Source organism: Anguilla rostrata, chromosome 10, assembly GCF_018555375.3.
Source record: "Anguilla rostrata isolate EN2019 chromosome 10, ASM1855537v3, whole genome shotgun sequence".
In the NCBI taxonomy this organism is placed as follows: Eukaryota; Metazoa; Chordata; class Actinopteri; order Anguilliformes; family Anguillidae; genus Anguilla; species Anguilla rostrata.
In genome coordinates, this window is record NC_057942.1 from 820,399 (window position 1) to 845,780 (window position 25,382).

Consider the following 25,382-nt stretch of genomic DNA (forward strand, 5'->3'; position numbering starts at 1 on the left):
CCCTGTAGAATTATTTATATTCTGAACGGTCACATGATATTGTCGCCCAAGGAAAATGTACAGAGCCATCAAATTTAGGAAATACAGAGATCGCAACTTAAGAAATACACTGGACAGTGTGGAACGTTGTCCCTGAAATTCACTGTTAACTAGAACACCTCCCACTTCAGCCATGGGCTCTGCATACAGGACATAAGGCACTGAAAGCACACGGTAACGCTTCCTGCTTTCCAGTCATTTCTGAGTCCGCAGCCAAACTAAATCTGACCCCAGAGTGTCCCTATGAGCATTTTTGATCACACATGATTTCTGACAGGCAACTGATTGAAAGATTGGCTCTGCCCATTTGTCACCCCCCAGGCTGGGAGAGGGTGTCTGGCAGAGGGGCGGAGCCTAGTGAGGCTGCTTCAGACCAACCTGTGGGAAGGCGGCCTGGTGGAGGGGCGGGGCAGGGCAGGGCGGGGCGGGGCAGGGCGGGGCGAGGGGTGGCGACAGGAGCAGAGTCATCAGCCAGTCAACAATGGGAGGGGCGGGGAGATGGAACATAAAACAAGCAGATGAAGCAACAGTCAAACACACACATGAACACGCGTGCGCGCGCACACACACACCCATGCACACAGACACACACACAAACACTCTCTCACATTCACACACAGGTGCACACACACACCCACACACACCCATGCACACAGACACACAGACAAACACTCTCTCACATTCACATGCAGGCACACACGCACACACACACACACATGCACACACACACACACACACACACACGACATGGCATAAACAAAACTGGCAGAAGCAGCCCCTTTTCTACCCTGCACCCCCCCCCCCAGAGCAGCGTCACATGACTTTGCCCTGACAGTGACATCATGTCTGTTTCACTCTAACCCCACCCCCTACACTCTACCCCCCCCCACCCCCACCCCACTCTACCCACTTCCACAACTACACTCTACCCACCCATTCCTTCACATTCCACCATTTTTCAGTGAAACATCATCCGGTTTCATCCTTCAGCTTGTTCCAGTGTGACGTCGAATTTAAATTTCAATCTTCAGATCAGAATCAGTGGAAAGCATTTGGGGGAAATAAGCAAACCCTTAAAAGGATTTCAGCTCCCACTTTCCCACAGTCCGCCAATACAGAGAAAACGTTCTATGGCTAGTGATCGCGCTGTGATTGGACACCGATCGTGTGCTGTGATTGGTGGAATAACAGCCGCCCGCCCGTGTGACTCTGAAAGCCGTTAGTGTGAGGAGGAGGATTCTGTTTGACTCGTTTAATTCTGACGGTAATCACACCCTCAGCAGAACCCTTACCTTTATCTGCCTTCGCCATCCCAAACCCTTCAGCTCATGCCATCGCCGTTACCAGAGCAGCACAGCAATCACTGCCATCATAAAACTACCATCACCTGCCCATCGATCAGCCACGCCCCCTACCAGACAGCCGCTCAAACCCATCCGGCTCCTACGACACCACGCCGGCCAGCACTCAGCCGACAGACCGACCAATCAGGGCGGGCCGAAGAAAGGCCGACGCCTCTTTTTGAGTCTTGCTTTTCACCAAGTGGTCTTTATGGATGTTAAAAAACCTTACACCTCCATAAATGATAATTATACTATGTGGTAAACAAACTTCTTTTAAACTAGAGAGAGAAAGAGAACACGTTTGAAAATGAAACCTAGCAAAGATATTTTTGTCTGAAAGAAGCACATACCTTGCAGAAGCAGGTGAGTCTGGTTAATATTTTGTGTTGCATGGCTATGGAGATATTAACATAGATCGCATATGTCCCTAAAAAATCTGACTCTTTCAGTCACAAAAACTCCAAAAAATATTGATTTAATGTGGGGAAAACATATTTCTACCATAATCTGCAGATTTAAAGAATCTGTTGAGGTTGAGTCAAACCCAATTAGCAGAATAATTCAGGTAAAAGGTCCTTACCGTCCACGTTGAAAATAAGTATGTGGAAAAGATCACGGGTGTGTGGGGGAGTAATAAACTGTGACAGAACACGCACCAGCACATGCACCCTGTCACCATGGAAACCTGGCGCGGGGAGCTGCCCGCCCCTCCACCCAGGGCGTTGGAGAGTGACAGTCATTCAGTCATGTGATCCCAGCACATGCACCCCTTCCCAGCATGCATCATGTCAGGCTCCATTTAACAAACAAATAACAGTAATTACACCAGACAGCAGCTGTGCTTTAACACAGAATTCATCTACTGTGAAAGAGTGAGTGTGTGTGTGTGTGTGTGTCTGTGTATGTGCGTGTGTGTATGTGTGCGTGTGTGTGTGTGTGTGTGTGTGTGTGTAACCCCCCCCCCCCCACACTCACCCCCAGAGAGGTGCTGTGGCGGTTGTACCCAGCGAAGTGCAGGATGCTCTCTGTGGCCATGGCCAGGCCCGTGTGCTGGGACAGGCCCGACACCCAGTTCTGGTGCTTATTCAGGTACTCCTGCAGACACACGCAGTTACACACAGTCACCACAGGGGGGCAGTGCCCAAACTAACCCTAACCCAATGCCCAGTTCTGATGCTTATTCAGGGGTCTTACCTGCAGGTGGGATTTGGTGACAGAAGAAGCCCACTTCATGGCCTCCTTCAGGATCTCCCCACAGCGAGCAGCAAAATCCTTCACAATGCTCTAAACCCAGAGGAACACCATTACCCACAATCCCCTGCCTTCAGAGAGTATTAAAGATCATTACCCACAATCCCCTGTCAGAGCACACATAAGCACACATGATGTTGGGAGCCAAAATGTCTTGTGAGTCTGAAACAGGGCACATGACCAGCAGGACTGTGCAGGTAAGTCCAGACTTAGTGCTGTGAGTCTGCAGGTGAAAGCAGAATCAGGGCGATGATCATGTGACCCCACCTCTCTGGCTTCGTACGTGTCCGGCACGGTCACGCGGTAGGGTGTGTCCGGGATGTCGTAGTACGGCTGGTCCTTATGGATGTCCTGCAGACAGGGACAATACCGTTACCACGGACACGGACAGCGGAGGAGGACTGTGGGAAAGGGGCGTGGCGCTGCGGCGTGCGAGGCGTACCGCACTGAGAGAGAGAGACAGAGTCTGCAGGATATCCAGCATGGTCTTCAGCACCCTGCCACTCCACAGGAGATGGGGAAACCTGGGGGAGGAGGAGAGGAAGGGAAAAAGAGAAGGAAGGTAAGGCCGTGGGAATAGTAACCACATCACTAACTAATTTTCAGAAACAAAGGCCTGCTGGGAAGGATGATGTATTTAACTCACATCACACCTATAAAACACAGCGGTAATGGAATATTCCAGACCAATGCCTGTGTGACTACATGAGCTAATAAAGGAATATTAACATTATTAATATTACGCCCAGGCGGGGCATCTGAACCCCGTTAGCACAGCCGCTGAACCCCGTTAGCATAGCCGCTGAACCCCGTTAGCATAGCCGCTGAACCCCCGTTAGCACAGCCGCTGAACCCCGTTAGCATAGCCGCTGAACCCCGTTAGCATAGCCGCTGAACCCCGTTAGCACAGCCGCTGAACCCCGTTAGCACAGTCGCTGAACCCCGTTAGCACAGCCGCTGAACCCCGTTAGCATAGCCGCTGAACCCTGTTAGCACAGCCGCTGAACCCTGTTAGCATAGCCGCTGAACCCTGTTAGCATAGCCGCTGAACCCTGTTAGCACAGCCGCTGAACCCTGTTAGCATAGCCGCTGAACCCCCGTTAGCATAGCCACTGAACCCCCGTTAGCATAGCCGCTGAACCTCGCAGGAGAACAGCGCTGAACTCACGTTTCGGCCAGGCCGGACAGGTACTTATCCGCCACCCGGCGGATCCTCTTGTGGGTGTGGTTAAAATTCACCAGTAAGAACTGGGCATGGCGTTCTAGCTCCTCCTCCTGCTCTTTGGTCTTGGGCTGAGAGAGAGAGAGAAAGAGGGGGATAGTAAATAAGAGGAACACTGGGCAGCATCTCATTCCAAACCAAACCCATAACTTTTACATTTTTTTGGCATTATCCTCTCTTACCTTGTCGACCATCATCTGAAGGAAGACCTCAAACACCTTATCGCCCACAGCTATCACACACTGCATCATACCTGTGTGCAGAGAAACAGCACAGGTATCACGTGCGTGCCAAAACAACACACCGCACATACGCGTGCACGCACACACACGCGCACACGCACACGCACACGCACACACTTACCAGACTTGTCCTTCTGGATGGCTTTGTCCTCAAAGTACCGGAACATGACCTGGAAGCGATCAGGATCAGCAGAGCGGAGCACTCTGGGGGGGTGTGTGATGTCAAATAAAATATTTAATTTATGCAATATTAATATGCAATATTCATTTTCACTATTAGACTATAAATATCTCTACCACAGACAGAGGGTATGTCATACACACAGGGTTAACACACACACACACACACACACACAGGGTTAACACACACACACACACACACAGGGTTACACACACACACACACACACACACACAGGGTTAACACACACACACACACACACACAGCTCATAGCCCTGCTCACCTCATGTACTCCAGGCGGTAGACGGACAGCAGGTAGGTGGACATGGCGAAGTCCAGCTTGTTGATGAGGGCGGAGACTTCAGGGGGCGGGTCCAGCAGGTTAATGATGGTGCTGCGCAGGTCGTTCAGCTCGGCCTGGGGGGGGGGGAAACATCCACGCATCACACAAGTGCAACCCCACCCCCCCCGAACAGGCCAGGGTAACGGCGAGCTCTTACCGGGGTGACGGTGTCGTTCTTCAGGGCAGAGTTGTACTGCAGCTCGGACCGCAGGGGTTCTCCGCTGGGGAAGGTGAGGATGGGGGACTTGGTGGCGATTTCACACACCCCCTCATACCACTCCTCCGGCCACAGCCCTGCAGGGGGGGCAGGACAGAGCCTGAGGACCTGCACAGTAGGGTTCCAGAGCGTGCTCTAGGGTTCCCCAGGGTTCCACAGAGCACGCTCTGGGGTTCCAGAGCAGGTTCTAGGGTTCCACAGATCTGTTTACACCAAGCAAAGTGAATGTGGGAGGATAAATCAATAAAGAGATTTATGAGATTTAGGATTATTTATCTCCATCTAACTAAGGACCTGAGCGTGGGCATCGCTGTTGGAGCCCAGCACAGGGGCTCTCAGTGTGAGGTAAAGGCAGGACGCAGATCATCACAGTGTGTCTGACCGTAAGAGCAGGGTCAGGAAGACCTTTCTGTGGCGAAGGGGTTAGCGCTACCTGAGCCCTCCACCGCGAAGCCCATCACCACCGAGTAGAGCCAGAAGTCCCGAAACAGCTTCTGCAGCCGGGGCTTGGGCTCCTTAATGAGGGGGAGTCTGCGGGTCAGCTGGGGAGGGGGGGGGGGGGACAGAGGCGTGAGAAAACCTTCCCACAACGAGCAGCCAGAGCTTTGGCTGAACACAGGACACCGTACAGGTCAGGAGCGAACATGGAGAGCCAACAGCAGAACTGGGCTCAACGCCACTGCAGTTCAGTTAGTTCAAAAAACTAACCGAGATTCACTTAAATCCTCACAATCCAATCACAGGGAATTATTCCATTCTTGAACTGAAAATGAATTGAGCCCGACCCTGCCAGTCATTCGTAGTTGCTCAACTACGAAATAAGAACAGTGTGTGTGTGTGTGCTGGGGGGGGGGGTTGGGGGGGGGGCGGGGTGTCATATCAGTAAGACAGAGCAGAGAGACAGTTGAAGAGTTAAAATGATTTAAACTGACAGGGCATTTCTGCATTGTTTGAACTGGACCCTGTTTGCTTTTGGGGAGACAGACATCAAAGTTCACTGCTGTTACTCCGCAGTTCTTTTACCTGCAGTGAGCAAAACAGACTCAATACAACAGCAGAACCACCAACAGCACAAACAGGTAAGCTCCACGGACACCTGCGTCAAACCAGTCTGAAACACACCTGTACCTGGGACAGGATTCTAACAGAAACATGCAAATTGTTTGAGATGATTTACACTGCAGCGAGCGGTTTGTATCACTGTTGTTTGGGGAATCCAGAGGCAGCTTTCAGCTCGATAAAATGGATTCAATTAGTTTTTTCCTCCTTGAATCTGGCAAGGAGAGATTATTAAAACTTTCATTTTATTTGACATTCAATATGAACATCTAATAATTAAAAATTTGCCAGTGGGGGGTATAAGATTTAATATTAAAAATATTAAAGATTTATTTTAAAGATTAAAGACAATAATTTAATAATATAGCCAAAAATATACTAAATAATTAATTCTAAGGCAAGATGGAACATTTTCAAAGGATGTGTACCGATATAACTGTCTCTGTGAGGACCTCAGAGTTAGAGGCTGCTTGCGTCTTCACACACTTCACTACTGAGCGGAGAAAGGGCGGAATTAACTGCAAATACAGCCGATAACCATTTCTTCATCAAAATGTTAAATGTGAGAGAGAAAACTACGCAGGGATGCTTCCATGTTTTTAGAACCATTTAAAAAACTTGTATCGAGAAAGTGTATTTAAGAAGGGTCAGAGAGAACAAAGGTGCTTCTTTTTATGAAAATGCAAATGAAGAGCACAGATGAGAGTGTGCCACTGAGCTAGCAGCAGTGGGGTCTGGCAGCCACAGCTCCCTCAGAGGGACCAACAGTCAGCAAAAAAACAGACAACAGATGAGTCAAGGTCCGCCGGTCAGGAAGGGACTACATTCAAAATGGCGGAATGTCAGTTCGCAGGTGAAAGGGCATATAGCCAACCTGCATATGAACCGCACGTATGCGTATGCATCTCCCCCCGCCCCCCCCTCCCCCCCCAGGATGTGGTTCCTCACGGTCGCGGCGGTTTCCTGTCTCCTGCTGACCCCCGCCCACGGGGGGGTGAAGGACCTGAGCGAGCACTTCAGCTTCCAGGACCCGCGGGGCCGGCCCCAGGGCGGGGAGGTGGACGTGGAGGCCATCCCGCTGGACTTCCACAAGGAGAACACGGTCACCAGCGACCTGCCCGCCGAGGACTTCGAGGACGACGACTACATCGACTTCGACAAGCTCCTGACCGAGGACGACTACAGCGAGGGCGACGAGATCGACGAGATCGCCACGCCGGCGCCGGACGTGGACATCTCCGCTGAGCCGTCGGACCCCAAGGTGCGGCGGGCGCGGCTGCTCCGGCTGTTCCACGGCCAGACGCGGATCCAGCGCCTCAACATCGTCAACGCCAACTTCGGCTTCCGGCTGTACCGCAGCCTGCGCAACGACCTGAACCAGACCGACAACGTCCTGCTGGCGCCCGCCGGCATCTCCATCGCCATGGGGATGATGGCCCTGGGGGCGGGGCCCGAGACGCACCGCCAGCTCTACCAGGCCCTGGGATTCGCCGACTTCGTCAACGCCAGCGCGCACTACGAGGACCAGACCGTGCACAAGCTGTTCCGCAAGCTGACGCACCGCCTCTACCGCCGGAACTTCGGCTACACCCTGCGCGCCGTCAGCGACCTCTACATCAAGCGGGACGTCCCCGTGTCCGAGGCCTTCCGGGCCGAGGTGAAGGCCCACTACTACGCCGAGCCGCAGTCCGTGGACTTCCAGGACCCGGCCTTCCTGGAAAAGGCCAACCGCAGGATCGAGAAACTGACCAAGGGTCTGATCAAGGAGCCCCTGAAGAGCGTGGACCCCAACATGGTGCTGATGCTCCTCAACTACCTCTACTTCAAAGGTAAAACATTCCTCCAGTCTACCTCTACTTCAAAGGTAAAACAGTCCTCCAGTCTACCTCTACTTCAAAGGTAAAACAGTCCTCCAGTCTACCTCTACTTCAAAGGTAAAACAGTCCTCCAGTCTACCAGTACTTTAAAGGTAAAGTAGTACTCTGGTCTACCAGTAATTCACAGGCACAGCAGTCCATCAATTTACCGGTACTACAACAGTCATCTAGTAGACTACTGCACCAGGTATGATTAAGGAAAAAAAAGATGAAGGACAGCAAAAATTTCCAAAAAAACATGATTAGATATATCATGCATTCCCAACTGCATGTTAAATCTCAGACGTCTTAGACACAGAGTCCTGATTTGAGTGAAGAGAGGACCTGATAAAGGTGTCTCCAAACAGGCACCTGGGAGCAGAAGTTCCCCAAGGACGCGACGTACCAGCAGACCTTCCGCGTGACGGAGAAGCACAGCGTGCGCGTGCCCATGATGCAGAACAAGGGCAGCTTCATGGCAGCGGCAGACCACCAGCTGCAGTGCGACGTGCTGCAGCTGCCCTACGTGGGCAACGTCAGCATGCTGGTGGCCGTGCCGCGCAAGCTGTCCGGCATGCGGGCGCTGGAGCAGGACATCTGCCGGCCAACCGATCAGCAACTGACCAAAAGTCTCCCGGCCGGCGAGGGCTGGAGCAGGCAGCTCTCCTCGACAAATTAGCAAATACCAAAATATAATAAATAAACATTCGGTCGTAGCGCTACACCTCCAAACAACAATGTTTCTCCATTTGCTGTCCTGAGTGTGCTCATTGCTGAGTTTCACTGAGCAAACTAGTCTTTGCTGCCAAACAGTTCAGCAGCTGGTCCATCAATTCTGGGTTTTTTAAAAAGCGCTGTACAGAAGGCAGTTGGGTCTGGTGACTACTTAGTAGAAAACGAAGAAAAGGACTGACCAAGGTGACAGTTGTGCCTTTTTCTTCCAGGACAAGAGTGGTCATATTCCCCAAATTTAAGCTGGAGAAGCAGTACAACCTCATCCCCAACCTGAAGGAGCTCGGACTGAAAGACCTGTTTGAGGAAACGGGAGACTTCTCCAGGATGAGTTCGGAGAAAGTCGCTGTGAACTGGGTAAGAGCGTCTCCACGTCTCCTGAGACACTTCAGCCTCACTTTCTCAACAGTACTTAGAATCACTCAACATGTCTGCCAACTGGAACATGAAATGTGTATTCTTCTCCAATTAAACCGTTTGGTTGGAAAGTGAAGACAGGGAAGTGCCAATCAAACACACAGTGTTGGTTTTGTTCTGTTGTGAAACTGTTTGTTCCACTAAAAACTGTTCAGATCGAGTTGGTGGGAGTGTGTTGCTGTTTGGATTGAGGGGCGTTGGATTGTGGCTGTGGAGAGTGGCCTTGGGATGCTGTTGCTGTGATGTGAGTGGGCCGTTGGGATGTCGTGTTGGCTGTCTGGATGTGAGTGGGCCGTTGGGATGTCGTGTTGGCTGTTTGGATGTGAGTGGGCCATTGGGATGTCGTGTGCTGTTGGTGTGAGGCTGGATGTTGTGTTGGCTGTTTGGATGTGAGTGGGTCGTTGGGATGTCGGGTTGGCTGTTTGGATGTGAGTGGGCCTTGGGATGTCGTGTTGGCTGTTTGGATGTGAGTGGGTCGTTGGGATGTTGTGTTGGCTGTTGGGATGTCGTGTTGGCTGTCTGGATGTGAGTGGGCCTTGGGATGTCGGGTTGGCTGTTTGGATGCGAGTGGGCTGTTGGGATGTCGTGTTGGCTGTCTGGATGTGAGTGGGCGTTTGGGATGTCGTGTTGGAAGTTTGGATGTGAGTGGGTCGTTGGGATGTCATGTTGGCTGTCTGGATGCGAGTGGGCCGTTGGGATGGCCCGTTGCTGATGACGCCTGGCTGACTCACTCCCCGTCTGTGTCGTTGGGCAGTTGAAGCACCAGGGCACCATCACGGTGAACGAGGAGGGCACAGAGGCGGCGGCGCTGACCCAGGTCGGCTTCATGCCGCTGTCCACCCAGACCCGTTTCGTCGTGGACCGGCCCTTCCTCTTCCTCATCTACGAGCACCGCACCAACTGCCTCGTCTTCATGGGACGAGTGGTGGACCCCTCCCAAAACTAACCGCCAGAGTACCACGCACACATGCATGCACGCACGCACATACATACACTCATACAAACAAGCACACAATCCCACACACAACCATAATCTCTGTCACTCACTTTCTCACACACACACACACCAAACCCAAACCTATAACCCGCCCAATCCTCCAGGCCAGACTGGGGTCAGTACTGTTTGTCGTCTGTTAATGTTCCACTTCCAGAGTTACTGAGCATGCACAAGCGCACAGCAAAACCAAGAAGCGTTCTCACAGCGTTGCTCAAATGTTAGGACCTGCGTGTTTGTGTAAGAGCTGGAGGAAGTGGCATATCAGTTCGGCAGGCTGGGCTAACAACATCAAGCCTCTGAGTGTTTGTGTAAAAGTCTGTTTTATTTGCAATAGAACGTCACGTACCAAAATATATATATGAAGCATGAAGTAATTTGACGCTGTAGAGCTGCCTTTGGAATCCTGCATAAGGTCAAAATAAATGTACGGTACCCAGGGTTGCAAATGTCAAATAAAAAGAATTGTGGTGGTAAAAAAAAATTGCTCATCTTGTCAGTAATAAGGTCAAATTCATAAAGATGTGATATTCAGCAGTCAGTCAGTGCCCAAACTAACTGTTCTTCTTCCAAGCACAGACACAGAAGCTTCACATGAACTGCCTGGCCAGCCAACATCTTGTTTTGCAAGCCGAGTAAATATTTGTCACAGTAGTTAAAACCTAACCTAACTAAATACACGTCAGAGAAAACTGACTTAATTAAACCTAGAAAAAATTTTTATGGATTCATTTACATAGTGTCTTAAATTTTTTTATGAACTTTACACTAAACTAACCACTGTGGTCATTCTCTGACTAAAGGGCAGCCGTGCCCCCCCCCCCCACCACGCCCCCGCAAAAAGGGCCCCTAAAAGTTATTTCTGTGGTCTTATGAGCGTTAGCTGCAGCGTCGGTTCAGAGGCTGTGTCTGAGTTCACCCCGAGGGGGGGGTCACCAGCCCGACCCCACAGCGGGCAAACAGAATCCAGCGCACACGCAGAACTGCGTGTACAAGCACATGCCCAGCCCCCCACCCCCACCCCGCCCCCCCGACGGCTGACGCTCACTCAACACCGCGGGAAAACAGGCAGAGAGTTGGGAAACCTAAAAACCCAGAAAGCCCCCTCTTACCACAGCGATGACAGGAATGAGGACTCCCAGATTACCCGCGCTGCTGGACGCCTGCAGGACAAAGCAAAACCGTTTCAGACAGGTTTGCACAACCTGCTGCACTGAAGCCTCAACCGCAACCTCTCATTATGTTCCTCCCCACCCCAGAAAGCAGACACGCAGTCAAAACACAGACACGACCGCAGGGGAACCAGATGTACAGCTCTCTTAACACTGAACCCGATGTTCGACTCTCTTCTGAACACTGAACCTACTGTCTCCCTTCCATTGATGCTGAAACATTTCAATTAGATCTTCTGAAAATGACTAAACTCTAATGGACATTCCAATCACTGCAAACTCTATTCACTAACCAGAACCCCTCCCATACACATGGAACACAGAGAATGCAAGAGTTGGTAATCTGGTGAGTCTGTAGCAGTATCTGAGGTCACCTGCTTTTCTGTATTTGTCCTAAAAGGTTCTCCAAAGAAATATGAGCTACAGCACAATTCTGTGCTACAGCGCAGTTAGGGTTAAGGTGGGAGGTGGGGTGTGAGGTGAGAGGCTGGGTGTGAGGTAAGAGGCTGGGTTTGAGGTGGGGGGCAGTGTATGAGGTGGGGGGTGTGTTCAGACCCACCTTCAGGGCGGGGCCCTTGTCACTCGCTCGCTCGCTCGCTCTCTTCCCCTCCAGGCCCAGCTGCACAAACAGCTCCAGCAGGTTCACCAGCAGCTCGTCCACCATCTGCTCCCCCTGCAGGTTGGCCGCGATATTGGCCAGCGCGTTGATCACAGCCAGGGAGCAGTGCCTGTACGTACACACACACACACACACAGATAAATACATGTGCGTACAATAGTACCGGTATCTGAAATAAAACCTGAGAGAAACCAGCTCGGACCTGTATCCATGGTCTTTGTAGTCTTTGGTGGAGTACACCACGGAGCTGGCCTTCACACTGATCTGCTGGAACAGGTTCCACACTTCCTGGTAAATGTATTGCTGTGGGAGAAAAAAACAAACTAACCCCACCTGTACCAGGCAGTACCAACTGTAACGCTCATAAGGAAGGGGACTGTGAAGCATGTTTTGGCGGGTGTTGACAGGTAGTGGCGGGTGTTGGTGAGTGTTGGTGTGTTTTGGCGGGTGTTGGTGAGTGTTGAAGGGTGTTGGCGGGTGTTGGTGAGTGTTGGCGGGTGTTGGTGAGTGTTGGCGGGTGTTGGTGTGTTTTGGCGGGTGTTGGTGAGTGTTGACGGGTGTTGGCGGGTGTTGGCGTGTTTTGGCGTGTTTTGGCGGGTGTTGGTGAGTGTTGACGGGTGTTGGCGGGTGTTGGTGAGTGTTGACGGGTGTTGGCGGGTGTTGGTGAGTGTTGACGGGTGTTGGCGGGTGTTGGTGAGTGTTGACGGGTGTTGGCGTGTTTTGGCGTGTTTTGGCGGGTGTTGGTGAGTGTTGACGGGTGTTGGCGGGTTTCGGAAGTGGCGGGGCCTACGTTGCCGGTGATGACCATGCAGCCCAGCTGGTCGATGATGAGCACGTCCAGCGGCGTTGGCGGCTGGCAGAACTTCTGCTGCAGGATCTGCAGGATGGGCTCCATCACCCGCGGCGTGTCCCGCAGCGCCACCGCCATGTGCCCCAGCGCCCGGATGGTGTGGTCCGGGATCAGGTGGGCCTCCCTGAGAACCGCCATCTATGTCATCAACCACCACATCGACATCATCACTCCCACGTCATCATCCATCACAACCATGACCACATATCATCATCACCATCACTACCATCACCATCATCATTATCACCATCAGCATGACTATCACCACCTTCATCATCATCACCATCAGCATGATTACCACTTTCATCATCACAATGACCACCATCAGCATGAAGGTGGATGCTCAACCAGTGGCAGTGGTGTAGATGTGATGCTGACCTTCTAGACCAGGTGAACCATATAATGACCTCTGACTGTCTCAACCATGAGACCAGAGTGATTGACCTTGACCGTTTCTAGCACCAAGGACCCATCAAGCTGCAGAGTGTAGATGTGGAACCTGGCTGAGCCGTTCTAGACCAGGTGAGACCCAGGTAAGGTGCAGAGTGTAGATGTGGAACCTGGCTGAGCTGTTCTAGACCAGGTGAGACCCAGGTAAGGTGCAGAGTGTAGATGTGGACCCCGGCTGAGCTGCTTACTTGTCGTTCTCCTGGGAGATGTACAGGCGGTTGGAGAGGCTCGCCAGGAAGGCCTCAACAGTCACAGGATCCATCGTCAGGCCTGCTTTCAGACACCTGGGGGAGAGGAGCACGGTTACACACACGCGCACACACGCGCACACACGGACGCATGCGCACACACCCACAAACACACACCCAAACACACACACACACACACACCCACCCACAACCACACACCCAAACACGCACACCCAAACACACACAATATGTGTATGACTGTATGTATGTGTGGGAGGGACTAAAGTGTAGGAGGGGGTATTCTGACTGGAGCAGAGTGTGGGAGGGGCTATAAGTCTGCGTATGAGTGCAGCAGTGTGGGAGGGGCCAGGGCATTCACCTGCAGATGTTGTCGATGGAGATGTCTCTTAGCTGCTCGTACATGGAGGGCTGGCCCTTCTTATTGGACAGAAAGCTGAGCGTGGACTGAGAGTGCTCATTGGTCACACTGATTTTGATGTCACCAGTCCCTGTGGACAGAGGGAGGGGTCAGCATTGGTACGGGTAAAGGCGAGGTAGACTCACCTGTGCTGTACAGGTACGGGCGGGGCAGACTCACCTGTGTTGTACTGGCTGTGGTACTTGTAGAGCTTCACCAGCACAGGGGACGGCACCACCAGGAAGTCCCGCAGGGACATGGTGACAGAATGAGCAACCACCGGAAACCGCTCAACAGCCACCGAGACAATCTCCTCGCCCAATCACCATCGACGATATAGCATTATTAATATACTCACATCCCATCATCCTCACTGCCACCATCATCATCCTCACTGCCACCATCATCATCACTATCAGCACCGTCATCATTACAGTCATCATTATCATTATCATCATCATCATCCTCACAGTCACCATCATCATCACTATCAGCACTGTCATCATTACAGTCATCATTATCATTATCATCATCATCATCATCCTCACAGTCACCATCATCATCATCACTGTCACTATCATTATCATCATCATCATCCCATCATCATCATCATTATTATTATTATTATTATAATCATCACAATCATGGTTTAAAGGCAGTTTGCGGGTGCAGTTTGCTGTGTGTTACCTGCAGGCAGCAGAGCAGCAGAGGCATGTGTGCGATGATGACCTTGCTGGAGGTTTTGGACTGCAGCTTCTCAGAGAGCTTAGTGCAGAGGTTCTCAGCTCCTGGTGGGGGCAAACCGGGGGGTTCAGAGACTTGGGGGGGGGGGGTATTACACAAACCTTAAAGAGAGGCGGAAACTATACTAAGACACCCCATCAGTGGATCCACACACAATGCAGATCAGTGCATGAGCTGTGCATGTGCAAAACTAAGCCCATCGATATGATTGGCTGGGTGAGACACCATGTGATCACAGGAATCCCCCTCTCCCGGCGTGGGCGGTCGCCATGGCACCCTAACCTTGCTCGTCCTTGACAGCCCACACCATGAGGTCGACGCAGGCAGCGTTGGCCTGGCAACGCAGCTTCAGCTCGCTGTGCAGCCGATCCACGTCGTGCAGGATCTTCTGCAGCTCTGATTGGCTGCTGCTGAACTGCTCCAGAACGAAGTCGTGCACCTCCTTCACAAACGACGTCTGCAGATCCGCTGGAGAAAGCAAGACACAACTCAGCTCCACCTCAATCCCAGCCAATCAGCCAATCAGGACACAACCTCGGCCAATCACGACACAACCCATGCTACGGGGGATGATGCTACAGGGGGGTGGTGCTACATGGGGTCATGGGGGTGCTATGCAGGAACAGTACTATAGGGGGCAACCTTTCGAGCATAACTCACCTTTAGTGTAATACAAGGTGTCCCTCAGCATTTTAAACCCGGCCACATAGAGCGGGTCACTGAAGGACCTGTAGAAGAGGGTGACTCCAGGATTGGCCTGGAAAAGAACACAGCGTGGGCATGAGCGTTCTGCCAGGACTCCTCAGCCACGGTCGCAGGTACGGTCACAGGTACGGTCCCGGTCGCAGGTAAAGAGCTGAGCGCACTCACCTCGGTGTACTCTGACAGCGTGGCATCCAGAGTTTTCAGAAAGGACTCCGAAACGAAGCGCTTCACCTGCAAGAGACCGACAGGTCAGCGGGGGAACGAGGAACACTGGAGAGCAGGGTGCACAGGCCTCCACGCCCTTCCTGTGTCACTATACGCACATTACACTGTTATAGTTCCCTCCATCCTATTTCCTGTTTATTAATACGACATGCTTTTACTAAAGAACACCCTTTAATATATCATCACTTTGAGCTGCTGAGCAAAGTACACCTATACAAATAAAGTTTATGGTTATAGCAATACCAATAAGGATAAGACTATATTAACATTACATGCGTGTTTTACATTGTTGTGAATCGCACTCCTGTATATAAACATTGTTATGTTACGTTGATTGTTACAAATGTTCAGTGATTAGGCCTCTGTGTGCGCTCAACAAAGAAGTGCGTTTAGGACCAGAGGCAGTCGTGTTGAGGAGCAGCGGGATCCTGTACCATGTGCAGGAGGAGGCGCAGCACCTCCAGCGGGATGTCAAACTCCTCGCTGCCGCTCCCGATGAAGAGAGGAGAGATGGAGAAACTGGAGCTGACGGTGCAGAAGTAGTAATCAGGGTCCATCGCACTACCATCAGGGAGATAAGAGCCTGGAGAGAGGGCGGGAAGGGGGGGGGAGAGGGAGAGAGAGAGCGGGGAGAGAGAGGGAGAGAGAGAGCCAACGCATAAATACGCACACAAGTTTTCTAAAGATTGTTCCCCCCAAAGATTCAACATGTTCTTAACCAAAGACAAGACAAGCAGCAGGGATCAGTGAAAATGGCAGATACAGTCGCCTGTTTTACCTTCAAAATACTGAGAGGACGGTCCTGAAGGGGAGCTGGGAGAGGGCCACCCGCGATCTGGACTAACCTGGAAAACAAACACACACACACCTGAGAAACAACCCCACACACCAGAGAAACAACCCCACACACACCTGAGAAACAACCCCAGTCACACAACTGAAAAACAAAGCCAGTCACACACTAGCTCCCCCTGATCTAGCTGCATATGAGAAGATACGGGGTGTGCGAGGCGAGGAGGCCCCCTGGTGGCGAGGCGGGGGACTGCGGCCTCACCTGGGACAGGTTGGAGGTGCTGCTGTGTTTCCGGCGGAGCGCGTCCCCCTGGCACACGGTGAGCAGCGAGCTCGGCATGATGGAGCGGAAGTCGTTGAAGGAGCGCCGGCGCAGGCCCTCGCGCTCGTCGGGCACGCGCACGGCATGCTGGGACCTGCGCGGGAACAGCTTGGAGAGCAGCGACTCGTCCGTGTTACTGAACCGGCCGAAGGCTCGCGTCACGCCCAGCAGGCACGGCACGGTGTACCTGCACAGGTACTCTGCAACACAGCACAGGTGAGTCAGCATTCCTACAGTACCGCTCTTATTAAAGGGCACGGTGTACCTGCACAGGTACTCTGCAACACAGCACAGGTGAGTCAGCATTCCTACAGTACCGCTCTTATTAAAGGGCACGGTGTACCTGCACAGGTACTCTGCAACACAGCACAGGTGAGTCAGCATTCCTACAGTACCGCTCTTATTAAAGGGCATGGTGTACCTGCACAGGTACTCTGCAACACAGCACAGGTGAGTCAGCATTCCTACAGTAACGCTCTTATTAAAGGGCACGGTGTACCTGCACAGGTACTCTGCAACACAGCACAGGTGAGTCAGCATTCCTACAGTACCGCTCTTATTAAAGGGCACGGTGTACCTGCACAGGTACTCTGCAACACAGCACAGGTGAGTCAGCATTCCTACAGTACCGCTCTTATTAAAGGGCATGGTGTACATGCACAGGTACTCTGCAACACAGCACAGGTGAGTCAGCATTCCTACAGTAACGCTCTTATTAAAGGGCACGGTGTACCTGCACAGATACTCTGCAACACAGCACAGGTGAGTCACCATCCTTCCTACAGTACCACTTTTAATAAAGGTAAATCACACCTTTGATGTTACGCATTACATGATGGAAAACAACAGCATGGCTTTGTGAAATGAATGCACAGCGTGTGAGTTTAAGGGCTTTTATACCTTTATCGTGGTTTTCTGGAGCCTGACACATCTCCAGGAAGGCCTGCATAACATCCACAACGGCCTCCAGAATCTGGGAACGAAGCAGACAGGAAGTTCACTTCCTAAACTCAAGTTGGCTCCACTTTTTGGATTATCAGGCTCATGCTCACACAAAACAGGACACAAATAACAGCGCCACAATTTCTAATGAAAAAAAACAGAGATGGTTTGAAAAGAATCAGCCTAGCATTCCTGAGCAAAGGGTGGGTGGGGGCAATGTGACTCAGCCGAAGTTCGGGGGGGTGTAGTGTCACTCAGCCGAAGGTTGGGGGGTGTAGTGTGACTCAGCCAAAGGTGGGGGGATGGGGGGGGGGGTGGGCAGAGTGACTCAGCCGAAGCTCGACACTGACCTGGGCACGAGAGGAAGCATCTCTATGGGCCACATCGGACAACAGGGTCACCAGGCAGAAGCTGAAATTCTCAGCTATGGGAAGTGCTTCTGCAAGAGGAAGAGCCAAAAAACACCCAATTCAATGCACGTGCACCACATTCACTGGCATACTAAGCTTGTTAAATAACGTTGTGGGAAAATACAAGAATGCGCAAATCCAGATTTGTACGTTTGTTTATGATTTAACAACCGGACACGTCATAATCCGATTCCCTCACCTCTTCCTTTCCTTCCAGTGCTCTCCTCAATCCACTGAACGCGCGGCAAACCCTTCAGTAGCCCCAGTAAGTACGGAACAATGACGTCTTTGCTCTGCAAAAACCCCAAAAACCGTTAGTCCCGAGGTAAAGGTGAGCACATGACTTCTCTGGCACCGCACGTCACCCGGCTGAAGTCACGTGAGAAAGATATTCCGCTTTAGTGGTGCTAATTGGTACATTTACTATAGGCTCTCAGGAAGAGAACCTAATCTCAACCCGGGGTAGTTTGTATTAAACCTTCGTTTAAGAGGTTAATGTAAACTCGCGTTGTAATTAATACTCGACGTTACCTGCAAGTCCGATTCCACCAGAAAAACACCCAAGGCGATGACAGCATCCCTCCGGCGTTCGTCCAGCTGGTAGACGCCTCTTATATCCACGGGACACATGCATTGTAGCTTCTGAACCTGAAGAGGCAAACACATGGATCGAAGGACAGAGGCCACAGAGATCAATTAAAAACTTTATACCGTGATGGCAAAGCCTCCGCGGACAGGCGAAGTGCACTGACTGCGAGTTTAGCCCTATGCCCTCCACACATTACACCGGTATAATATGTTTGACACCTACAGTTGGACACCTTCCCATTTTAACGAATCGTTTCTAAATCAATGGTCAAGATAAAACTGCAGCCGAATGATTTCTCTCCAATATTGTAATTTTGTCTGCGACAGCAAAAGCCGTGTTGTGCATGGTGCGCATAGTCAGATGAATGGCCGCAGATGTCCACATAGCCTACTGAATTCACGGACTCAATCTGTAGAATTTATTCCGCAAAACGAGCCGCTCATTTAATATTTATGAGATGTACATGTGTGTGGGGAGTTCTGGATTTGTTTAACGGAATAGCGAGTGATTCACACACTGGATTAATTTCTAAAGAACCCGTAACACCTTGGATTTGATTTGTCCAGCGTAAACTAGACGGCTCAGCTAGTTATGGTTTACAAAATGGCAACATTAACCCTATGTTAGCGCTAGCTAGCTACCGCCTGTTGGCTTCAGTGTGACAAACAGGCTTGTTTGCATGTTTTCTATAATTATCTCCCCGTTTCTCCGTCGGACCAGTGTCAGCTACCTGACTAATGTTCTGATACTGGCTGATTGAGATACATGACTATAGAAAGGAATGCGGATTGCTGACTGTGTGTGTGGTTTATCTCCTTTTATCGCTGCTAGCGAATGTATTGATTAATGACAGTGACAGAATGTCACGACTAGCCAATGAATAAAGCAGTGTCTGGTTTGTCACCACAGCTCTCCATCTGATCTTAACAAAAACTCGCTGATGAACCCAACGGAACCCTATGACTGTTCTAGATGAATGCCTTAACAGTAGCCTAATATGTAAAACAATGACAAGTACAATACAATTCAGTTAACGATTGAAAGAACTACAAATAGACATTCAACCAAACAATTTCGTTAGCTAACCAAGCTGTTCGGCTAAGGGTGGATATTAGTCTCATACAACTGTTTATGCCGTAGAACGTGGAACAGTTGTTTTTGTTTTACTAGCTATATATTAAAAGCTTTCATAATTAACTTAATTACTCACCTTTTCCACGGGAGCTGGCCGGTGCACCGCTAAGGACCGAGCAAGAGACAAAACTGTGCTAAAATAAAACCCCCTCGTTCCACCCCCTTTTACCGACATATTTGCCTCTACAGGGGTAATGGATGTACTGGGGGAAAGTTGGGTGAACAAGGAAGCAACAATACGGAAAGCATAGCGAGCCAATAAGAACGCAGAAAAGCGAACACAAAACGAGAAAATACAGAACTTGTTCAATGTTGCGTTATAATGATTTTTGGGCTGGAAAAATGTTGCAACTGTGGTTTGATAGAACTTAACATACAGTTAGTTGGCTAGATTTTTATACACTAATTGTTTATTTGTAAAATATTTCTATCCCAAAAATGTTTTCTTACGCTTAAAGCTGTGCTTACGTTACTCAGACCTCGTATATTATATGTAGTTGTTATTTATATTTTACTGGAAGTGAGGAGGAATTTATGATGGCCCCACCACAGTTGCTTTATTACCAAGGGAGTTCCGCGTCCAATAAAATAGCCCGATTGACAAAGACGTCACTAAAACGAGACCGGAAACGAAACCTGGAAATCAACTGACTACAAGACAACAGCACAGAATCCTTGACTTTTCGGGCAAAGGTGCGAGTTTTAATGTAAGTAGCTACTAGACATTACTAGACAACACGTTTAACGAACGATCAAGACGACCCTTAAACACTCTAGGAAAACCTTGTTTGCTCGTTCATGGATAGCTAGGTGGCTAACACTAGTTGGTAATACTGTTTTCTTATTGGCATGAGAGGCAGCGTTGTTGTAGTTATTTATTCGCTAGCGTTAGCATGCCTGGCTTTCTGCTAAAGTGGTGACATGTGGACTTAACCTACTTTGTTTTTATTGATTCCGTTCCAATATTATAACTAAGTAGGCTACGTAGCAAATGTAGAATGCGTTTGTCTGGCGATAATGTAACGAGCCGACAGCCATTTAAATTGTAAACCTGTTGATATGTTAGCTAGCTGGCTATATGAAATAACAGGTTGTTTGACAGCTTATGTATCCTAGTTACACTAGTTAAATTTGTAACGTTAAGATAGGTACGGTAACTGGCTAAGATGTCTTTTGATTTCCTGAAAACTTGTGAAAGTAAACATGTACAGTTTCCCCAGCTGCAACTCAGCAGCCATGTCAGCGTATCCCAAGACCCACAACCCTTTTGCTGACGATGACGACGACGACGTGGTGGAGGACTTCGGACGCGGAGGGGGCTACGATGACTCCAGCGACAGCGGGCTGAGCGAGGCGGAGAGGAGGCAGCGGTGGCTGCAACAGCAGGTCATGCGCACGGCGCAGTCCGCGGTCGACAGCACTCACCGCTCCCTCGGGCTCATATACGAGTCTGAGAAAATGGGTACCGAGACTGCTGAGGTAAGGACATTTGAAGAGGAAGCTCTCCCTGTTATTGAACTCATAACACGACTTTTGATTGGACAACTTCGCTATTAATGTTAACAATAAACGACGCCTCTTTATGGGCGTGCCCGGTGCCCTACAGGTGTTGTTCCTTTTTAACTCCCTGCCCAAATTGCACTCCTGTGATTGGCTCTGATGCGTTTGTGCTTTGCTGTGAATGTCTCTAATGCGGTTGTGCTTTGCTGTGATTGGCGGGTGCGTTCAGGAACTCATGCGCCAGGGGGAGGCGCTGAAGAGGACAGAGAGGATGGTAGACAACATGGACGGGGAGCTGAAAACCAGCGAGCGCCACATCAAGAGCATCAAGAGCGTCTGGGGCGGAATCTTCAACTACTTTAAGCCCAAGCCAGAGACGCAGCCCCCACCAGAGCCTGCTCCCGCATACCAGCCCAGCAGCAAGTACGGCACATGACCCCCCCCACCAGCAACCTACCCATTGCTACCCCCCTTTCTGCCCCCTACACAGCAACTTCCTCCGCACTGTGACCCTCCTCCCTTCCTGCCCCCCCCCCCCCCAAACAGGAACCCTCCTGCCTCCCCTACAGCAACATTTCTACCATGACCCTCCCCCTTCCTGCCCCCCCCCCCCCAACAGGAACCCTCCTGCTTGAATTTTATAGATTTATTTTCTTTCACCATTGATCTTAAGCGGTCTCTCCTTTTTCAGACGATGTGATTGGCTGATTTTTTCCCCAGGTTGCAGGGTGCCCTGTCTGATAGTAAAGAGCAGGAGCACAGGTACCAGGCAAGCCACCCCAACCTGCGCAAGCTGGACACCTCAGGTGAGCTTTGGGCCTGCCCCCGCCCCTCTCGCCCGCCCCTCTCTGCGTCCTGCTGTCCAGCGGCTCTCAAACCGCACCCTGTCCTTTTGTCCTGCAGGATTCGGGCCGGAAGATTCCTCGTCCGAAGCCAGCGCTTCCGCCCAGAACGGGTACCCCAAACACCAGGTCCTCCGCGCTGCCCACCAGAAACTGGATGACAACCTGGGTAAGGCCCTGAGATGAGAAGACACGAGAGTATCGTTACTTTACGATATTATTTTACTTGTGGTAGTAATGCTAACTGTGGAACAATAACAGATATGTAAATTTGTGGTGCTGTTGGTGTAATTGTTTTTAATTCAGCTGAAGACAGCATGCTGAAATGCTTGTGGTCATCTGTAAAGAAGAGGAACGAGTGTGGAGATTTTATAAACATAGTAACTGAATCCTTTTCTCCTGAACATCTCAGCTTGAAGCCAAGGCCTGAAAAAAAGAGCACACTCAGCCCCCGTGGGCTGTAACACGTTGCAACCTGGTGGTTCCTCCTGCAGATGAGATGTGGTTGGCTGTTTCTCTGCAGATGAGATGTGGTTGGCTGTTTCTCTGCAGATGAGATGTGGTTGGCTGTTTCTCTGGCAGATGAGATGTGGTTGGCTGTTTCTCTGGCAGATGAGATGTGGTTGGCTGTTTCTCCTGTAGATGAGATGTGGTTGGCTGTTTCTCCTGAGATGAGATGTGTGGCTGTTTCCTGAGATAGAGTGGTGCTGTTTCTCCTGTAGATGGATGTGGTTGGCTGTTTCTCCTGTAGATGAGATGTGGTTGGCTGTTTCTCCTGTAGATGAGATGTGGTTGGCTGTCTCTTCGCAGATGAGATGTGTTCGGGACTGAGCCGGCTGAAGAATCTGGGCCTCGGTCTGCAGTCGGAGATCGACGATCAGGACGCCTCGCTGGATAACCTCCTGGGAAAGGTGGACAAGATGGACCTGAAGATCCAAAACACCAACCAGAAGATCAAAGACCTCAAATAGACACCCTTAACCTTCACCTTGACCAGACCGGGCCTCAACCTCATTTACAGAACTATACAGTACCACATATCCTCCGAGTCTTATACTTTTTATCCGTATCATTTCTGAGGTGCACGTAGGTACACACACACACACACACACCGGGAGACCGGGGAAGTTGGACGTTAGTTTCTGCAGGCGTGCACAGTTGCCGTAGGGATGTCACTACAGTGAAATAAAAATGGTGTCTCTAAGTGAACAGGGGTTACTGCGTTACCTGCTTCTGGTGCCTATACAGGTGTGTCCTATTGACTTGGAACAAGCCTGGGGTTTGTGTAGAGATTTGTTTCCCTGCAGCTCTTTAATATGCCTTCCAGGGAAACGTCTCTCTGAGTGCAGTTAGCCTCTCCTGCGTTAAAGCTCCAGCTTTTGCTCTGTTAGTCACTCTTGTGTTAAAACTCAAGCTTTTGCTGTGTGCCGTTTTAAGTCTTTGTCTTCTCTGGTTTTATTTTACCGTAAACATCACATTCACAAAGTGCTTCTCTGGTGCAGATTCAAAGACATTTGTTTGTATTACTTGTGTTTTCATAAATGTTTTGCACAAGTGAAAAGTGCGTGGAGAATATCTTGTATAACTCTCAAACTGCCAGTGCTTTTTTATATATATGTTTTGCTTTGAAAGCAGAATCTGTTATGTAGTATGGAGTTATTCATAGAAGCCACTATGATATATGTGCTGATTTGAAATGTATAAAATACATGGACCCTAATCAGACCAACAAAGTGATTAGCTACATACCTTTCCATAGTTCATCTGCAGCCATACTTTCCTACTCTGCTCCCTGGCATGTTAAGAAGGTTGGCTGGCAGCCCCCTCCTCTCCACTCTGACGTCTCCATCTTGGTGAGCTCATCGCTGGGCTTCACAGGAGCTTTTCACTTCCCAGAATTCCAAGGAGCTGAATTCAGCAAAGCGGACGGCGGGAGGGGTTAAAGGTCGGGAGTCGCGTGGGTGACTCTTTCAGGAAGGGGGGGGGGGGGGTTTGGAGCGACGTTCCACTGGTGTCAGCACAACGGAAGAGAAAGATGGACATACTTCCTCTGAACGAACAGCATTCTGCTGTTTTTATGAAGTCAGAGCAGTGCTGCTGCAGGCACTAGAGCACACTCAGCGTAGCGCATACCTCTGCGAACACCTTGCAGTCTTTAGATACGCCAGTTCCGCATGTGGGATATTCACCTAAAGCTAATCATTTCTTCCATGCCCTTCACATCAGGAGCTACGCACATTTTCCTGACTGTATCTCAAATCAGGCGTGAGATATGCCTGTTTAACTTCTAGCCACTCTTAGGCTCTTCAGTCGGTCAGTGCAACACCACACGGCCAGGCGGCATAGTTCAGTTCACCCCCTTGCTGATAGGATAGATAAGTTTCATGGCATTAGCAAGAAGCCACGCCCACTCTCACACTCCCATTGGGCAATCGAGCTTCAGGGAAATGGTGGTAATGTCACCAGGAGCAGTCTGGAACATAAACTGGAATGTGGCTGCAATAAAGTCATTTCAATAGTAAATTTTGTTTGAAATTATTTATTTTGCGCCATCATCTGATTGTTGTATGTCATGCTCTAAATCTATGTCATCCTTCAGTTATTTTGCCTGTGATTATTATCCTTAGTCCTTTAATGTGAAGCAGTGACTTGCTAGAACTACAGAACTGTTTGAAACAAAATACTGTTTAAATAATATCAAATTCATTGTGGCATTAAACTCCAAGACTTGTTTCAAAGAAAGGGAAGAAATGTATTGGATTGTACTGTACGTTGTGTATAAAATGTAGTGAGTCTTTAAAGTTGGCTTTTTTAACCATTAGAACTCGTCACCTGCGTGTCACGTTGTGCCCAGTGATTGAACAGTGTTACCACCAGGTGGCGTAATTGCGCAAGGTTAATACACAAGAAAAATCGTGCAACACAAAATGTGATTTTACCGGCAGCTCGCTTTGTGTTGGCTAGATACAATAAAGCCGGCTATATGAGAAACGATTCGCCCGTTCCTGGTAAAAAACTATCATGTAAGTTTGTTACATTGAGAAAAAGCAACAAGCAATCTGGAATGTTGACAATGTTTTAAAGAGTCGTTTTTTGTCACTAAGAATTACAGATATGACTTTTAATCCAAAATTTTAGTCGCTGTTTAGTATTCTCAGTAATTTTCTGTTTATTGGTATTTTTCTTGAACAGACGCGATTTTCTCACAAATGATGACGAACACCCGCTAGCCCGGTCGCCGTCATTATCATTCCTGTGCTTAGGGGACGGAGGCAGCTGTTCGCGGAGGTGGCGCGCGGTGCAGGCTTTCATTATCCGCGAGGGCAGAACGCGCACAGCAGCGCGAGGTGCCGAGAGAGGCTTGCGCAACAGCTGGTTCTTGTCGTGACAACACCGGCTATCGGGAGCGAGCGAAACGTAGCGCGTCTGATTTTTCGGTTTACGGGTACATAAGCGGAATGCAAGCGGTCGCAATGTGAATAGAATAACTAACTAAATTGCTGTGCCTGGTCATTTTACATGGACTTTGCTCCTCAAACGTTTCCCTTAGAAGTGAATTAGCACCTGTTTGTGTGTTTTCACCTCC

The 25,382-nt window shown here is 50.1% G+C and overlaps 3 protein-coding genes across 4 annotated transcripts in view; 2 read left to right on the forward strand and 1 right to left on the reverse strand.

Annotated features, from left to right (window-relative positions):
• The window catches only part of pi4kab (phosphatidylinositol 4-kinase, catalytic, alpha b), a 35,798-nt gene extending 15,904 nt beyond the window's left edge, over positions 1-19,894 (reverse strand). The window contains exons 1-30 of the mRNA XM_064297495.1: positions 19,531-19,894; positions 18,263-18,379; positions 17,931-18,024; positions 17,672-17,760; positions 17,280-17,352; positions 16,320-16,579; positions 16,044-16,110; positions 15,700-15,848; positions 15,206-15,271; positions 14,996-15,092; positions 14,618-14,803; positions 14,279-14,379; positions 13,772-13,901; positions 13,553-13,682; positions 13,174-13,269; positions 12,476-12,659; positions 11,888-11,988; positions 11,626-11,794; positions 11,007-11,057; positions 5,270-5,378; positions 4,777-4,913; positions 4,560-4,693; positions 4,219-4,301; positions 4,038-4,108; positions 3,802-3,926; positions 3,076-3,157; positions 2,901-2,984; positions 2,577-2,666; positions 2,358-2,477; positions 418-432 (exon numbers count right to left, since the gene is read on the reverse strand). Coding sequence (XP_064153565.1) covers positions 418-432; positions 2,358-2,477; positions 2,577-2,666; positions 2,901-2,984; positions 3,076-3,157; positions 3,802-3,926; positions 4,038-4,108; positions 4,219-4,301; positions 4,560-4,693; positions 4,777-4,913; positions 5,270-5,378; positions 11,007-11,057; positions 11,626-11,794; positions 11,888-11,988; positions 12,476-12,659; positions 13,174-13,269; positions 13,553-13,682; positions 13,772-13,901; positions 14,279-14,379; positions 14,618-14,803; positions 14,996-15,092; positions 15,206-15,271; positions 15,700-15,848; positions 16,044-16,110; positions 16,320-16,579; positions 17,280-17,352; positions 17,672-17,760; positions 17,931-18,024; positions 18,263-18,379; positions 19,531-19,629 — 3,309 coding nt within the window. The 5' untranslated portion in view covers positions 19,630-19,894. The remainder of the gene's footprint in view (positions 1-417; positions 433-2,357; positions 2,478-2,576; positions 2,667-2,900; positions 2,985-3,075; positions 3,158-3,801; positions 3,927-4,037; positions 4,109-4,218; positions 4,302-4,559; positions 4,694-4,776; positions 4,914-5,269; positions 5,379-11,006; positions 11,058-11,625; positions 11,795-11,887; positions 11,989-12,475; positions 12,660-13,173; positions 13,270-13,552; positions 13,683-13,771; positions 13,902-14,278; positions 14,380-14,617; positions 14,804-14,995; positions 15,093-15,205; positions 15,272-15,699; positions 15,849-16,043; positions 16,111-16,319; positions 16,580-17,279; positions 17,353-17,671; positions 17,761-17,930; positions 18,025-18,262; positions 18,380-19,530) is intronic.
• Positions 5,758-10,378, forward strand: serpind1 (serpin peptidase inhibitor, clade D (heparin cofactor), member 1). The gene is made up of 5 exons (XM_064353285.1): positions 5,758-5,915; positions 6,829-7,724; positions 8,120-8,354; positions 8,642-8,840; positions 9,655-10,378. Exons 2-5 carry the CDS (start codon positions 6,830-6,832, stop codon positions 9,844-9,846), a joined length of 1,521 nt encoding a protein of 506 aa, XP_064209355.1. The 5' UTR covers positions 5,758-5,915; position 6,829; the 3' UTR covers positions 9,847-10,378.
• Positions 19,895-20,029: 135 nt separating the features above from the next.
• Positions 20,030-24,319, forward strand: snap29 (synaptosome associated protein 29). 2 transcript variants are annotated; one of them, XM_064353283.1, is made up of 6 exons: positions 20,030-20,161; positions 20,675-20,933; positions 21,184-21,377; positions 21,675-21,760; positions 21,858-21,965; positions 22,607-24,319. In XM_064353283.1, exons 2-6 carry the CDS (start codon positions 20,691-20,693, stop codon positions 22,765-22,767), a joined length of 792 nt encoding a protein of 263 aa, XP_064209353.1. In that variant the 5' UTR covers positions 20,030-20,161; positions 20,675-20,690; the 3' UTR covers positions 22,768-24,319. The 2 variants fall into 2 exon arrangements, with proteins under 2 accessions (XP_064209353.1, XP_064209352.1); XM_064353282.1 differs by having other exon boundaries at positions 20,032-20,161; positions 20,666-20,933.
• The last annotated feature ends 1,063 nt before the right edge of the window (positions 24,320-25,382 follow it).

Coding starts and splice junctions, on each gene's coding strand:
- serpind1 (XM_064353285.1), top strand. CDS start 6,830: ATGTGGTTCCTCACGGTCGCGGCGGTTTCCTGTCTCCTGCTGACCCCC. Junction 7,725..8,119: donor CAACTACCTCTACTTCAAAG/GTAAAACATTCC, acceptor GTCTCCAAACAG/GCACCTGGGAGCAGAAGTTC. Junction 8,355..8,641: donor CTGGAGCAGGACATCTGCCG/GCCAACCGATCA, acceptor GTGACTACTTAG/TAGAAAACGAAGAAAAGGAC.
- snap29 (XM_064353283.1), top strand. CDS start 20,691: ATGTCAGCGTATCCCAAGACCCACAACCCTTTTGCTGACGATGACGAC. Junction 21,378..21,674: donor GCATACCAGCCCAGCAGCAA/GTACGGCACATG, acceptor TTTTTTCCCCAG/GTTGCAGGGTGCCCTGTCTG. Junction 21,966..22,606: donor GAAACTGGATGACAACCTGG/GTAAGGCCCTGA, acceptor GTCTCTTCGCAG/ATGAGATGTGTTCGGGACTG.